Consider the following 11,336-nt stretch of genomic DNA (forward strand, 5'->3'; position numbering starts at 1 on the left):
CTCCTGCTATTAATCATTTGCACACATGGAAAGCAAAGTGTCCAGGCCATTAGGAGTTAGGCTGGAAGCATGGGATATCTGTGTTCCGGTGGGATGCTGGGAGCATCCCTGCCTCCGGTCCAGGGCTGCATCTCCAGCTGAGCCAGGGGAGTGAAACTGGCTCTGAGCAGGAGCTGAGAGCCCTGAGTCATTCCCAGGATCCAGGAACCGGGGCTATGGGGAAGCACCAGCAGGCTGAGGATAACATCTGGGATTGGGAAAGCTGGTCTGGTTCCAGTGGGAAGGGGAGGTTTCTCTGGATGGGGCTTTTCTTCCATCCACTCCTTCCGTGTCTTTCTCTGTCATTTTCTATTTGTACTAACTCCTTTCCGATGGAAAGAGCGCAACCATTCCGTGGCATCGGATTGGCATAACAGGATGTGACATTCATAATAAAACCAGGATTTGTGTGGAAGGGGCTGACAGTCTCCTTTGGGCTTGATGGTGATTGGAAAAGCAAGGGAGACCCTGGCAGGGAGAGGGTTGGAGCGGGATGGTTCGGCTCCATCCCATGCCCCAGCACGGGGCTCAGCATGGAAGTGAGCCCACATGTGAAAGGCAGCTGGAAACCCTGGGAAACGCTGGAGTTTGGGAGTGCTGGGAGCCGGCCGGGCCCTACCCTGCTCTCTCCATGCAGAAATAATTGGAGGGAGAGTTTCTCTTGGACCAGGTTTTCCCTCCCATGCCCTCTGTTGGGAAGCAGGATGAGCCTGGATGCTCCGGGGAGCTGGGGCAGGAGCAGTGCTGGTTTGGGTGCAAGGGAGGCAAACGCAGAGTGTGCCCGTTCCCCTGTGAGGACATGGTTGAACAGATCCATACCCAGCTGCGAGCAGCATCTTATTCCTTTGCTGCGTGTTCCAGGCTCTGTTCCACTTGCAGGAGCCTGGGTCTCCATCCCGGCAGCTCTGCCCTTCCCGGGATGCTCCTGAGAGCCAATCCATAGATCCTGGCCTCATTAGAAACATCACAGAGAGAGGGAAAAGCAAATCTGGGCTCCTGACTGCGCCGGCTTTGAAGCTGCCTTCCCCCCTGTCAAGCCTGCGTGCCGCAAGCGAGCAGCGCAGGAGGAGCCCTGCTTGTCTGGGGATTAACGTCCCCACTTGGCTAATTGCTGGTTAATCACAGCAGCACCTCGCCTGCTCCCCGTGGGACGCAGCTCCCAGCGCCCCGATGCCTCCCATGGGGTCCCCGGGGTGCGCGGGTCCCGGCTGGAGCGTGCTCCCGGGCAGGCAGCAGCGGCCCAGCCCCGCTCTGCTGCTGGGTCCCATCCGTCATCTGTTTGTGCTGGTGCCCTGCCAGGGATTGTGCCGATTCCCACACCCACTTTCCATAACCCTCCGTCCTCGCCCGGGCGCATCGCTGGCGCTCTCGCCACCCAGCCCTTTCCCCTCCTCTCCGATGGGATCAGACACGTTCTGCAGAGGGGGAAGAAAGGGAAGGAGGGGAAAGGGAAAGAGAAAAAGGAGGATCAAGAGGCGAACAGAATGTGACTCATTGCTTTCTTCATTTACTTGTATTTATTTACTCCCTCCCCTCCGCGCTGCGACGTGCTGGCCGCAGAGAGCTGCGGTGTCCAGCTTGGCAAAGAGGTGTTGGGAATGGGCTGGGAATCTTTTCCTTCACTCTTTTAGCCAGGGGGAAGAGCGCAGAGCGGAGCTCCTGGCACAGAAGCTGTGGCACAGACTTTTAAGGTTGTCCAGGTCTCCGCGTGAGCATCCCGCCCGCATCCCGCGCCCCACCAGCACAGCATGGACCGGAGGGTGGAAATATCTAATTCCACCTCCTACACTGTGTCCTCGGCAGGGGAAAGAGAAAGAGAAGATAAAAGGCTGGGAAGCCCAAATGGTGTCATTAGGAACTATTAATGCTCTCATAAAAGGGCATTAATAAACACGGCAGCTCATCAGCGGCCATTAGCTCCGCTCCTGGCAGGCATCTTCGCTATGAGATGCTCCCCTCGCCCTCGCTGGCGTTTCAGCACAGGGGCAAGGGGCTGGAGCGGGGGGTTTATTCCTCCCTGCTGGCAGGAACCAGCCGCAGATCCCCCTCATACTGGGGTGGCAACCCGAAGGAGCAAGCGGGGCTCCAGGCCCGTCCTGCAGCCGGCAGCTGGTGCCCACTGCGTGCATCGCTCTCCTCCGCAGGAGCTGTTTACTACTAAACAAAACGAGGCAGGGTTTAAAGCGCTCATCCCCAACTTTCTCCCTCCCGCCCGCCCTCTTCCTGTTCTCGTCTCTTAAAAGGAGCTTTATCCTTTGCCTCTCCCATGCCCGCGGCAAGCCAGAACCCACCGCATCTCGGGGCGAGCAGGCAGCCCACATCAGCAGGCAGGAGAACAGGGAGGAGGCCCGGCCTCTCCCGATAAGCCCATGGCAAAGCCAGGAATAGCAGCGAGGTCCCCGCTCGGGAGCAGGGAGCAGCCTCAGTCCCTGCCTTTGAAGAGCAGGGGGCTGGCAGCCGGCCCGGCCGCACGGGGAGCTTGGGGCGTGCTGCGAGCTTCCCCTGGCAGCCCCGAGCAGCACAGCTGGGTAGAGCAGAGCGCAGCACAGCTGGGTACAGCAGATGTGCACATCTGCATGGAGGAGGGATGCGCAGCGGCTGGGCAGAGCGGGCTGGCACGGGCGGAGGGGCTGGTGGATGCATCTGAATGGAGCGGGCACGCACATCTGGGCAGGCTGTGCTCGCACATCTGGGCAAACCAAGCAGGGAGAGAGCAGCCCCATGGCCCCATGGCACCCCGGGGTGCTTCTCCTTTGGCTTTTCCTCCTCCTGTGAACCAAAGCACCCAAACCTGCCAAGTCACTGCCCTAGCTCTTAGTCACCGTCTCCCTCCCATTAGGATATTCTTGGCTCTGGCTGCCAAAGTGGCGAGCCAGCCACGGGGAGCCGATATCCAAGGACCACGAGTGGGCACTTGGCTTCCCGCTGGCCTCAGGCCGCTCGAGGGAGGCTGTCACCATTGGTGACTCCGTGCAGGGCAGGTTTCCTGTTGGGGAAAGCAGAGCTTTGATCCCGAGGATCCCAAACCAAGCTCCCCGCGTGCCCTCTTGCTTCCAGTTATCTGCTGCATCTCCCTTTTCTTTTTCGGGGTAAGAAGTCCCAGGGCAGGTTGGGACGGAGGAGCCCTGGCAGGGCGCGTGTGTGGGCAGGACTGGAATAACGGGTGCCGTAGGAGAGGATTTAGGAGTGCTGGGAATAGCACAGCAGGTCAGGGGTGAGGTGGCTTGGGCAGGGATGGGATGTGGCCAGAGGTCTTGCCATTGCCTCCTTGCCATTAATGGCGTTCCAGTGGGATGCTCGGTGGTGTCGGCAAAGCCACCCTCCTGCAGGGAAGCATCCCCATCCCCGGGCAGCGTGCTGGGTGATGGGGAGCCAGGCAGGAGTTTTGGTTGAGAGCAAAAGCACCGCGATGGAGCAAAGCTTTGCCATGGGGATGCTGGTGCAAATCACCACCACCCTCCGCTGGCATCCCCTTCCCACCCGGCATCATTCACCCTTCCCACCAGGATGAGCCGTGCCAGGACACCATGCAGGGAGCCTCTCCATCCCAAATGGCCACAGAGAGCCCCCCGTGTGCTCCTTCCCAGGAGAGGATCGGTCCCCAATGACCCCTGCAAGGAAAACAGCCAAGATGTTGGAAGCCAAATCCCTGGGGAGCAGCCGGGGGGTGGCAGGGGGGGTCCATCCCTCCGTGTCCTTCTCCTGGGGGCCCTGTAGCATCTCCCCCCTTTCTCCTTGTCCTTTCAGGGTGCGAATCTGAGGACTGGGGACGTCAAAGGGCACGTGCTGACGGGTGAGTGCAGGCCCCAACCGGGGGACAGGCTCTGCTGCTGGGAGCTGGGATGGGGCAGTGGCAGAGCTGGCTGGGATGGGACAGGAGGGGGGACACGAGGGGCTCCCATGGGGCGCAGCCGGGCACTGTCTGGAATAGGAGCTGCTTTTTCTCTTCTCTTCCCCGAGGCAGAAGTGGTTTAGGAGCTCCCCAGTGCCTGGAAGGGCTCCAAAGCAGTGCAGAGAGCAGGGGGGGTACAAACAAAAAGAGAAACACGAGATAAAAGGGGGTGAATCCCAACAACTTCTGTGATGTTGCACGAACAAAGGCTTTGAGCTCAGAACAAGGCAGACACGGCTCATGGAGTTCACATCCCGAGGGAATGAGGCTGGGAGTGACCGATGCTGGAGGGGCTTCAGCTGCTTGTCCCTTGGCACCGGGTGCTCCCATCCTCAATGCAAGGGGATGCACTGAGGGGGGATGTTAATGGGGGATCTTTTAAGGTCAAACCCCATCCCTGGCAGTGCTCAAGGCCAGGTTGGACACAGGGGCTTGGAGCAAGCTGCTCCAGTGGAAGGGGTCCCTGCTCATGGCAGGGGTTGGAGCTGGAGGAGCTTCAAGGTCCCTTCAACCCAGACCAGATTGGGATTCAGTGATGCTGTGACCTGGGAGCTGAGTGCTGCTGCTCCAGCTTCATCTGGCTGAGAGCTGGGGACGTGCCCGCCTGCACGCGAGGTCTGCAGCGAGGGGAGGCATCAACCCCAAGCTGCCAGCACCTGAGAACCGCTGCGCCCACCACAGGAGCAGCAAGGGAGGACTTCAAACAGGGGCAGCTGGAGCTGGGCCAGGCCCCCAGCTCCCGTGGGGCAGCAGCAGGGTGAGGGGTGCTGGGGGTCTCGAGCTTGTCCCCCAGCAGATCCCTGCAACCCAGGGGGGGATGCGCCCAGCGCGGTGAGGATGAGGAGGGGTATGGGAGGGATGGGAAGGGGGATGGAGGAGAGGTCAAGGTGCTCAGCACGGAGGTAAGGAGCACCCTGGGGCTCTCAGGTTGAAAGAGGAGGAGAGGCGGTGAGGAGAGGTGGGTTAGTTCAGGAAAGGGCAAACAGGAGCTGGCCCTGGGCAGAGGGGGGATCCAGGCAGTGACAAGGGAAGGGGGTTTGGGGTGCTCTTGCCCATCAAACACCCAAGCTGCCCAGTGTTTCCTCCCTCCTGGTGCTGGGAGGGAGAGCTGATCCCAGCCTGCAGGGCCGGGGTGCACCCGTGGTTGCGGTGTGGGGAGGGATGCTCAGCCGTTATCTTTTGCACCCCCAGATTACGTCCGTCCCACGCCGCCGGCCCGCAGCGGGTACCACCGCTACCAGCTCCTCCTGCACGAGCAGCCAGCGCACGAGGCCATCACCCTGAGCCCCGAGGAGCGCCGCTCACTGGGTAAGGAGCAGCCGTGCCCTCGCCCTGGTCCCACACTATGTCCCAAAGGGGCTTTTCGGGGGGAACGGGCAATGCCGAGTGTTAGAGCAGTCCCAAAGCGCGATGCCGGGGATGCTCGTTTGGTGCAAAGGGGTTTCAAATCCTTACACAGGATGTGTTTGGGGTGTTGAGTCCTTGGCATAAAGGGCTGGTAACGGCCTGGCTAGCGGGATCGGGAGCAAGGAGAGATCTCGTGGGCAGTGAATTCCATCCTGTCCTTGCTGGAGCCTCTTCCCCCCTGCGCCATGGGAGTTTCATCACCTCGGAGGGCGCAGATAAGGATCAGACGTGGAGATGGTTTAGCAAGGGATTGCTCAAACCCGGCTGACACAAGGAGCACCAACTCCCAGCTCCCTCCACCCCGGCACAGGGCTGCTGCCTCCCTCAGTGTGCAGGGCAAGGATGGAGGCAAGAAGCTGAGTCCACCCGGGACATGATGGGACCATCCCGGATGGTCGCAGCCTGCAGGACCCTCAGCATGGACAAGCCCATGCAAAGGGGTATTCCTGGTGCATTCCCAGGCAGGTCGGTGCATCCCGTCCGTGCCAGCCTGACTCACCCCTGCATGCTGGTAACCAGCCCTGCACAACAAGGGACAACATCCCCGGACCCCCATGCCAGGAACACCCCAGATCGCAGCCAGCACAGGGCTGTGATGCTCGTCCTGTGGCCAGGCCGGGCTGCGGCTGCTGCTGCGAGTCTCTCTGTGGGTTATCTCTGCTCTTCAGTTGCTTTCTGGCTCATTAGCTCTGCTTCTTAATGGCATGCATGGAAGCCACCCCCCTGCCAGGGGAGCGGGGCATGTCCCTGTCCCCTTGTCCCTGGAGAGGTCAGAGGAGGGGGCTCCACTGCTGTCACCCGCATCCCCATCACAGCACCCCAGGGCTGGGGTTGCAGCATGGGACACCCACCATAAACCCTCACATTAACAGGATGTGCAGCTCCAGCTCCCCACATCTCATACCCAAAGGGGCTCAGCCACCAGATCCGTGTGGAAGATCTTTGTCCCTGCCCTGTGCCCCACGTTGTCTCCATCCTATCCTGAAGGTTCTCAGCCTTTCCCAGCTCCCTGGGAGAGACCGGTTAAAACAGCAGCGGATGTTTCCTCCTGAGCATCATCGTTTCAGTGAAGCTGTTATTGAAGTAGTTGGTTGAAGGCTGTTTTTAACCATTTCACTGCTGCACCACAGGCTTGGCCTGTCCAGTGAATGTCCCCTTTAACTCCCAGGGCATGAGCCCTGAAAGCAGCCACAGGATGGGATTTTGGTGTCTGAAGGGTTTAAATGAATCCATCCTCAAGGACCACATTGGAACAAGCACCATGGAGCCACTGGCACATCCAGCGCCGTGGGGCGAAGGAGAAAGGAGGAAATGCCTTTGATAGCACATGAAAACAAGGGGGATGCTGACTGTGACCCCATCAGGCCACGGGTGAGGAGCTCATCCAGCTCCCCCACAGCTCTGCCCCGGTGCTGTCCTGCGGTACAAGAGATGCATCCCGCATCCCTGTGCTGCGCATTGCCAGCTCGGTGCCATGCACCCATCCCTCCGGCAGCCTCCCCACTGCCTCCCGCATCCCTGTGCTGCGCATTGCCAGCTCCGTGCCATGCACCCATCCCTCCGGCAGCCTCCCCACTGCCTCCCGCATCCCTGTGCTGCCACCACCCCACACCCACCCCCCACTCCCCACTGCCTCCCGCATCCCTGTGCTGTGCATTGCCAGCTCGGTGCCATGCACCCATCCCTCCGGCAGCTTCCCCACTGCCTCCCGCATCCCTGTGCTGTGCATTGCCAGCTCCGTGCCATGCACCCATCCCTCCGGCAGCTTCCCCACTGCCTCCCGCATCCCTGTGCTGCGCATTGCCAGCTCGGTGCCATGCATCCATCTGCTTGGGGACACCTCGGAGCCCCATGAGGGTGCTTGTGCCACCGCTCAGCTCAGCTCGGATCGGTGCTGGGACCCGCGGGGCCGGAGCAGGCGGCAGGGCAGGAGCTCCGCGGTGGAGCCAAGAGGCCGGAGCCTCCAGAAGAGGGCACTAAACCCGGAGCTGCCCGTGCGAGCCCTCTCCTGCTCTCGGGAAGGCCCCTGGGGAGATGCCCGGCGTGGAAACGAATCCGTGCTTGTGCTTGTGCTTCGCAGCGCCCGCAGCTCGCCAGGAGGGAGGATGGCTCCGTGCTGGCCCCGGTGCCCGCCCTGCCGTGGGGATGTGGCACCATCGGGTACTGTGCCCAGGGGTCAGGGGGCAAACGGGTGCTCGCAGCAGAGGTTTCTCTTGGGCAAAGGGATTTGTTTCATCCGGAAGCATCCGAGCGCCTGCTCCTTCTCCTGATCAACCCCGGCACCTGCGGCCTCAGGCAAAGAACCCTCGGTTCTCCACCGCCTCCTGACTCACCCCATGCTCCGGCTGTGTCACTGCGCACCCGCTCCGTGCCCCTCGGCACCCACAGTGAAGACCCGTGGGGTGTCCCCTGCCGGCGATGCAGAGCGAGGGTTACCGGGGTGCAGGATGAGGGCTCGCGGTCCGCAGGGTGTCAGAGGCACCCGCGCATCCCCAGGCACCGCGCAGGGAAACCCCGGCCATGGCGGTGCTGGACCCATGGGAGGATGCTCCTTGGCCACCTCCTGCCTTTCCCTTGTGGGAACTGTAATTAGCACGAGCTCAGGAGGGTTAATAGCATGCGATGAGCGGTTCCGCTCCTCCCTCCCTGCTGTGTCCCAGTGCTGGATGCCCACCAGCCCTGGGAACACATGGAGATGCTCCCCAGCATCCCCAACCCTCCTCCTGGCCCGGAAAGGTGTTTTACAGCTGGGAATGGCCTTTTGCCTCCCGGAGATGTTGGGAAGCAGAGAGTCCTTTGGGAAGCAGAGAGTCCTTTGGGAAGCAGAGAGTCCTTTGGGCACCAGGCGCTGAGGATGAGCCCGGCCCGCGGCCCTTCCCACGGCTCCATCCCTCTCCATCACTTCGGGGCTGCAGCATTGACTCATGAGCAGACCTCGTGCGCCTCCGATCCACCCAGCTGGAAAATCGGGTTGGACTGGGCCCCATGGGGAGGGAAAGGCTGCGGCTGGGATGGGAGGAAGCGAAGGGCTGCAGGGAGCACCCGCTCCCAGCCCCAGTCCCCCCAGTGTCAGTTAATGGTGAGCAAGCAGCAGTGGCCTCCCGCCTACCTCCACTGGGACATCATTAATCTCTGCAGGAAAGCATCAGGGCTCCTCTCAGCCCCGCTGATGAGGCTGATAAATTACGGCTGGCAACACTGTGGGTGCCTGGGGAGGGGGGGGAAACAGCCCCATGCACCCATTGCCTGTGATACCAGAGGGTCCCTGAGCTCCCCAAGCCCCGCAGCAACCTCGTGCCTCAGTTTCCCCCTGTGATGCTCAAGGATCAGGGTGTCAGTGGGTGCTCCGCTTCCTCCAACGGGTGCTCACATAAGAGCCAAGCACGATGCTAAAATCAACCGAGAAATGAGCTCGAAAATGGGCCAAGCCATGGATGCAGCATCGTTTTGATGGGAATGGTGACACCGAGAGCCCCATGGTCCCGGTGACTCGGTCCCCAGTGCTGTGGCTGGCTGGCAGAGGGATGTCACCCTGTGCCAGGGATGCAGGATGCAGACGGGATGCGACACCCGGTTTGAGGATGCACCCAAGGTGCTGGATTTGGGTGCATCACCCGGGGCTTCCCCTGGGGCCAGTCCCTGCACCCCCGGAGCACTGGAGGTAGCAAAGTAGGTCAGGAAAAACCCCGGCCCCGCACGCAGCCCTGCGGCAGCTCTGCCTCCCCTTTCATCCACAGCCCCCCCGAGGCCTCACCACCACCAGGGACACCCCGGGGAGCCGGGGGGAGCCGCCTCTCGCTCTCACCCCGGTCCCACCGGCACCGCTGCTCCCTCTGCGGCTTTCCCAGTGCTTTGAAACCCAGCGCATGAAAGGCTGGGGGTGCACTGGGAGCATCCCCCCCCCCCCCCCGGGACCCCTTCCCCTGGCGCTGCGCTCATCAGCATCCCCAGAGGTGGAGGGGATGGGGGATGGATGGAGACCCTGGAGCGAGCGGCTCCCCCCTTGCCAGGGCTGTTGTGGTGGGAGGGATGTGTTTGGGGCTCACACTGGGACACGGTGGCCATCACCGTGTCCATGGCCTGGCTTGGCCTTGGTGCTGCAGACCCAAAGCCCCCTCGGGGTCCTGTGTGGGGGCATCTCCCCCGCCTTGGGCTTGGGATGCAGCAATGAGCCAAAGCTGATGGGAACGCGGCTCCATGCCCCAGCTGGTGACCCCAGTGTGGCACATTGGGACTGTCCTTGCCCTCAGCTTGGTTTGGGTCCTCAATGGGCAACAGTGATGATGTGGGGACACCCAGATGTGGGTGTCAGTGATGGTGCGGGGACATCCAGACACACACAAACCCCAGCCACACGCAACTGATGCATCCCAGCATCTCCTCCCAGCGGGATGCAGGGTCCAGCCTGAGCATCCTGGGATCTCCTTCCCAAGCACTGGAGCATCTCCTGGGCCACATCCTCTTCCAGCTGAGGAGGTTGCACAGCGCAGGGCCAGCACCAGGAGCATCTGCAGAGCCCATCAGGGGCTTTTTGGCTGTGAGGAGCCCCAGTGCTGGAGGCGGGGGGGACACGGGGGGAGCTGGGCTCTGCTGGCACCCAAACCCCCACCGCCCCGTGCGGGTGAGGCAGCAGCTCGGGCTTTGCTCAGCACTTTGCAAGAGCAAAGGGGATGCTTTGCTCCAGCTGGGGCCGAGATTTGGGCGCAGATAAGGGCTGCCTGTCTGCAGCGTGACATTAAAGAGGTGCCAGGAAGAGGAGAGGAGGGAGGAGGGTTTCACACAAACACCGGGCCCCTTGCCCCTGCCCTGCGCCACCGCAGCGGCTCCCATGCAGGCTCCCACCACCACAAGGGGCAGCGGGAGCTGCTTGGGTCCCCGGGGAAAGCCCCTCTGGGCCGGGAGGAGGATGCTCCATTGGCCCCACGCTCGCTCTGAGCCCTGGTAGGGCACAGGGGGATTGCACAAGGGAATCCCTGCTGCCCGCAGCCCCAGAGAGGGATCCCTGCCTCCAGCATCCTCGGGTCAGGGCAGGCAGCAGAGGAAAGGGGTCAGGAAGGGGGCCTCTTGGCTCGGTGCGTGCAAGTGAAGGGGCTGGGGAGCTCCTGCCGTCTCCCCCATGTGTTTCCAAGCATCCTAAAGTGGGCTTGTGGGAAGCCATGGGAAGGGCTGCTCCAAGCGGGGACACAAGAGGAGCCAACACTGTTTACCCCCAGGGATGCCCATGGCCCCTGCCCTCCTTCCCCTCTTGCCCCTGAGTGCATCCAGCCCCACAGCATCCCTGCTCTGGCTCACTCCTGCCCCTCTCTCCTCAGGTTCCTGGGCGATGGAGAGCTTCGTGAAGCAGTTCCGGCTGGGCTCCCCGGTGGCCTCCACACAGTTCCTCACCAAACACCACCAGGATTAGCTCTGCCCATTGTGCCCTTCCCCTGTGCAGCTGCATCCCCTTCCCTGCATCCCAGAGCCACATCTGGGACCCACCGAGGATGCGCCCGCCCTTCTCCCAGCCCAGGTTGAGAGCAGAAACCCAGCCCCTCCGCTTCCCAAACCCAGCAGAGCCCCTCATCCCATCCGAAGGTACCATCCCGTCGGTGCCCTGGCTCCCTGGGTGTCCCGGGAAGGCTGCATCCTCTTCTCCTCCCTTGCCTCATTTCTGGCCTGCCCCCAGCATGTCCCTCCTGCACCTTGGGCATCTTACACCTTAACGCCTGCAGCTTCCAGAATAAACCATGAGTGGATGGAGTGCACGGGGCTGTGTGGGCACCCTTGGGGGGTGATGCTGGGCCAGGCTGGGAGAGCGGGACTGGGGCAGCTGGAGAAGGGAAGGCTCCTGAAGGGGAGACCTTAGAGCAGCTCCAGTGCCTGCAGGGAGCCTGGTGAGGGGCTCGGGACAAGGGATGCAGGGGCAGGACAGGGGCAATGGCTTTACCCTGCAGGCGATGCAGGGCAGGGTCCGGTGGGATGCTGGGGCTGCGGTGGGAACCGGGGCTGGCTCCAGCCC

The 11,336-nt window shown here is 62.1% G+C and overlaps 1 protein-coding gene across 4 annotated transcripts in view; it reads left to right on the forward strand.

Moving 5' to 3' along the window:
• Positions 1–11,082, forward strand: part of PEBP4 (phosphatidylethanolamine binding protein 4) — a 68,990-nt gene extending 57,908 nt beyond the window's left edge. For all 4 annotated transcript variants that reach the window (XM_061349760.1, XM_061349761.1, XM_061349762.1 and 1 more), the window contains 3 exons: positions 3,787–3,832; positions 5,123–5,239; positions 10,651–11,082. In XM_061349760.1, coding sequence (XP_061205744.1) covers positions 3,787–3,832; positions 5,123–5,239; positions 10,651–10,742 — 255 coding nt within the window. In that variant the 3' untranslated portion in view covers positions 10,743–11,082. The remainder of the gene's footprint in view (positions 1–3,786; positions 3,833–5,122; positions 5,240–10,650) is intronic.
• The last annotated feature ends 254 nt before the right edge of the window (positions 11,083–11,336 follow it).

Source organism: Neopsephotus bourkii, unplaced genomic scaffold (genome assembly GCF_033783945.1).
Source record: "Neopsephotus bourkii isolate Nb327-2 ecotype Australia unplaced genomic scaffold, CSIRO-AGI_Nbou_v1 NB_457, whole genome shotgun sequence".
Lineage (NCBI taxonomy): Eukaryota > Metazoa > Chordata > Aves > Psittaciformes > Psittacidae > Neopsephotus > Neopsephotus bourkii.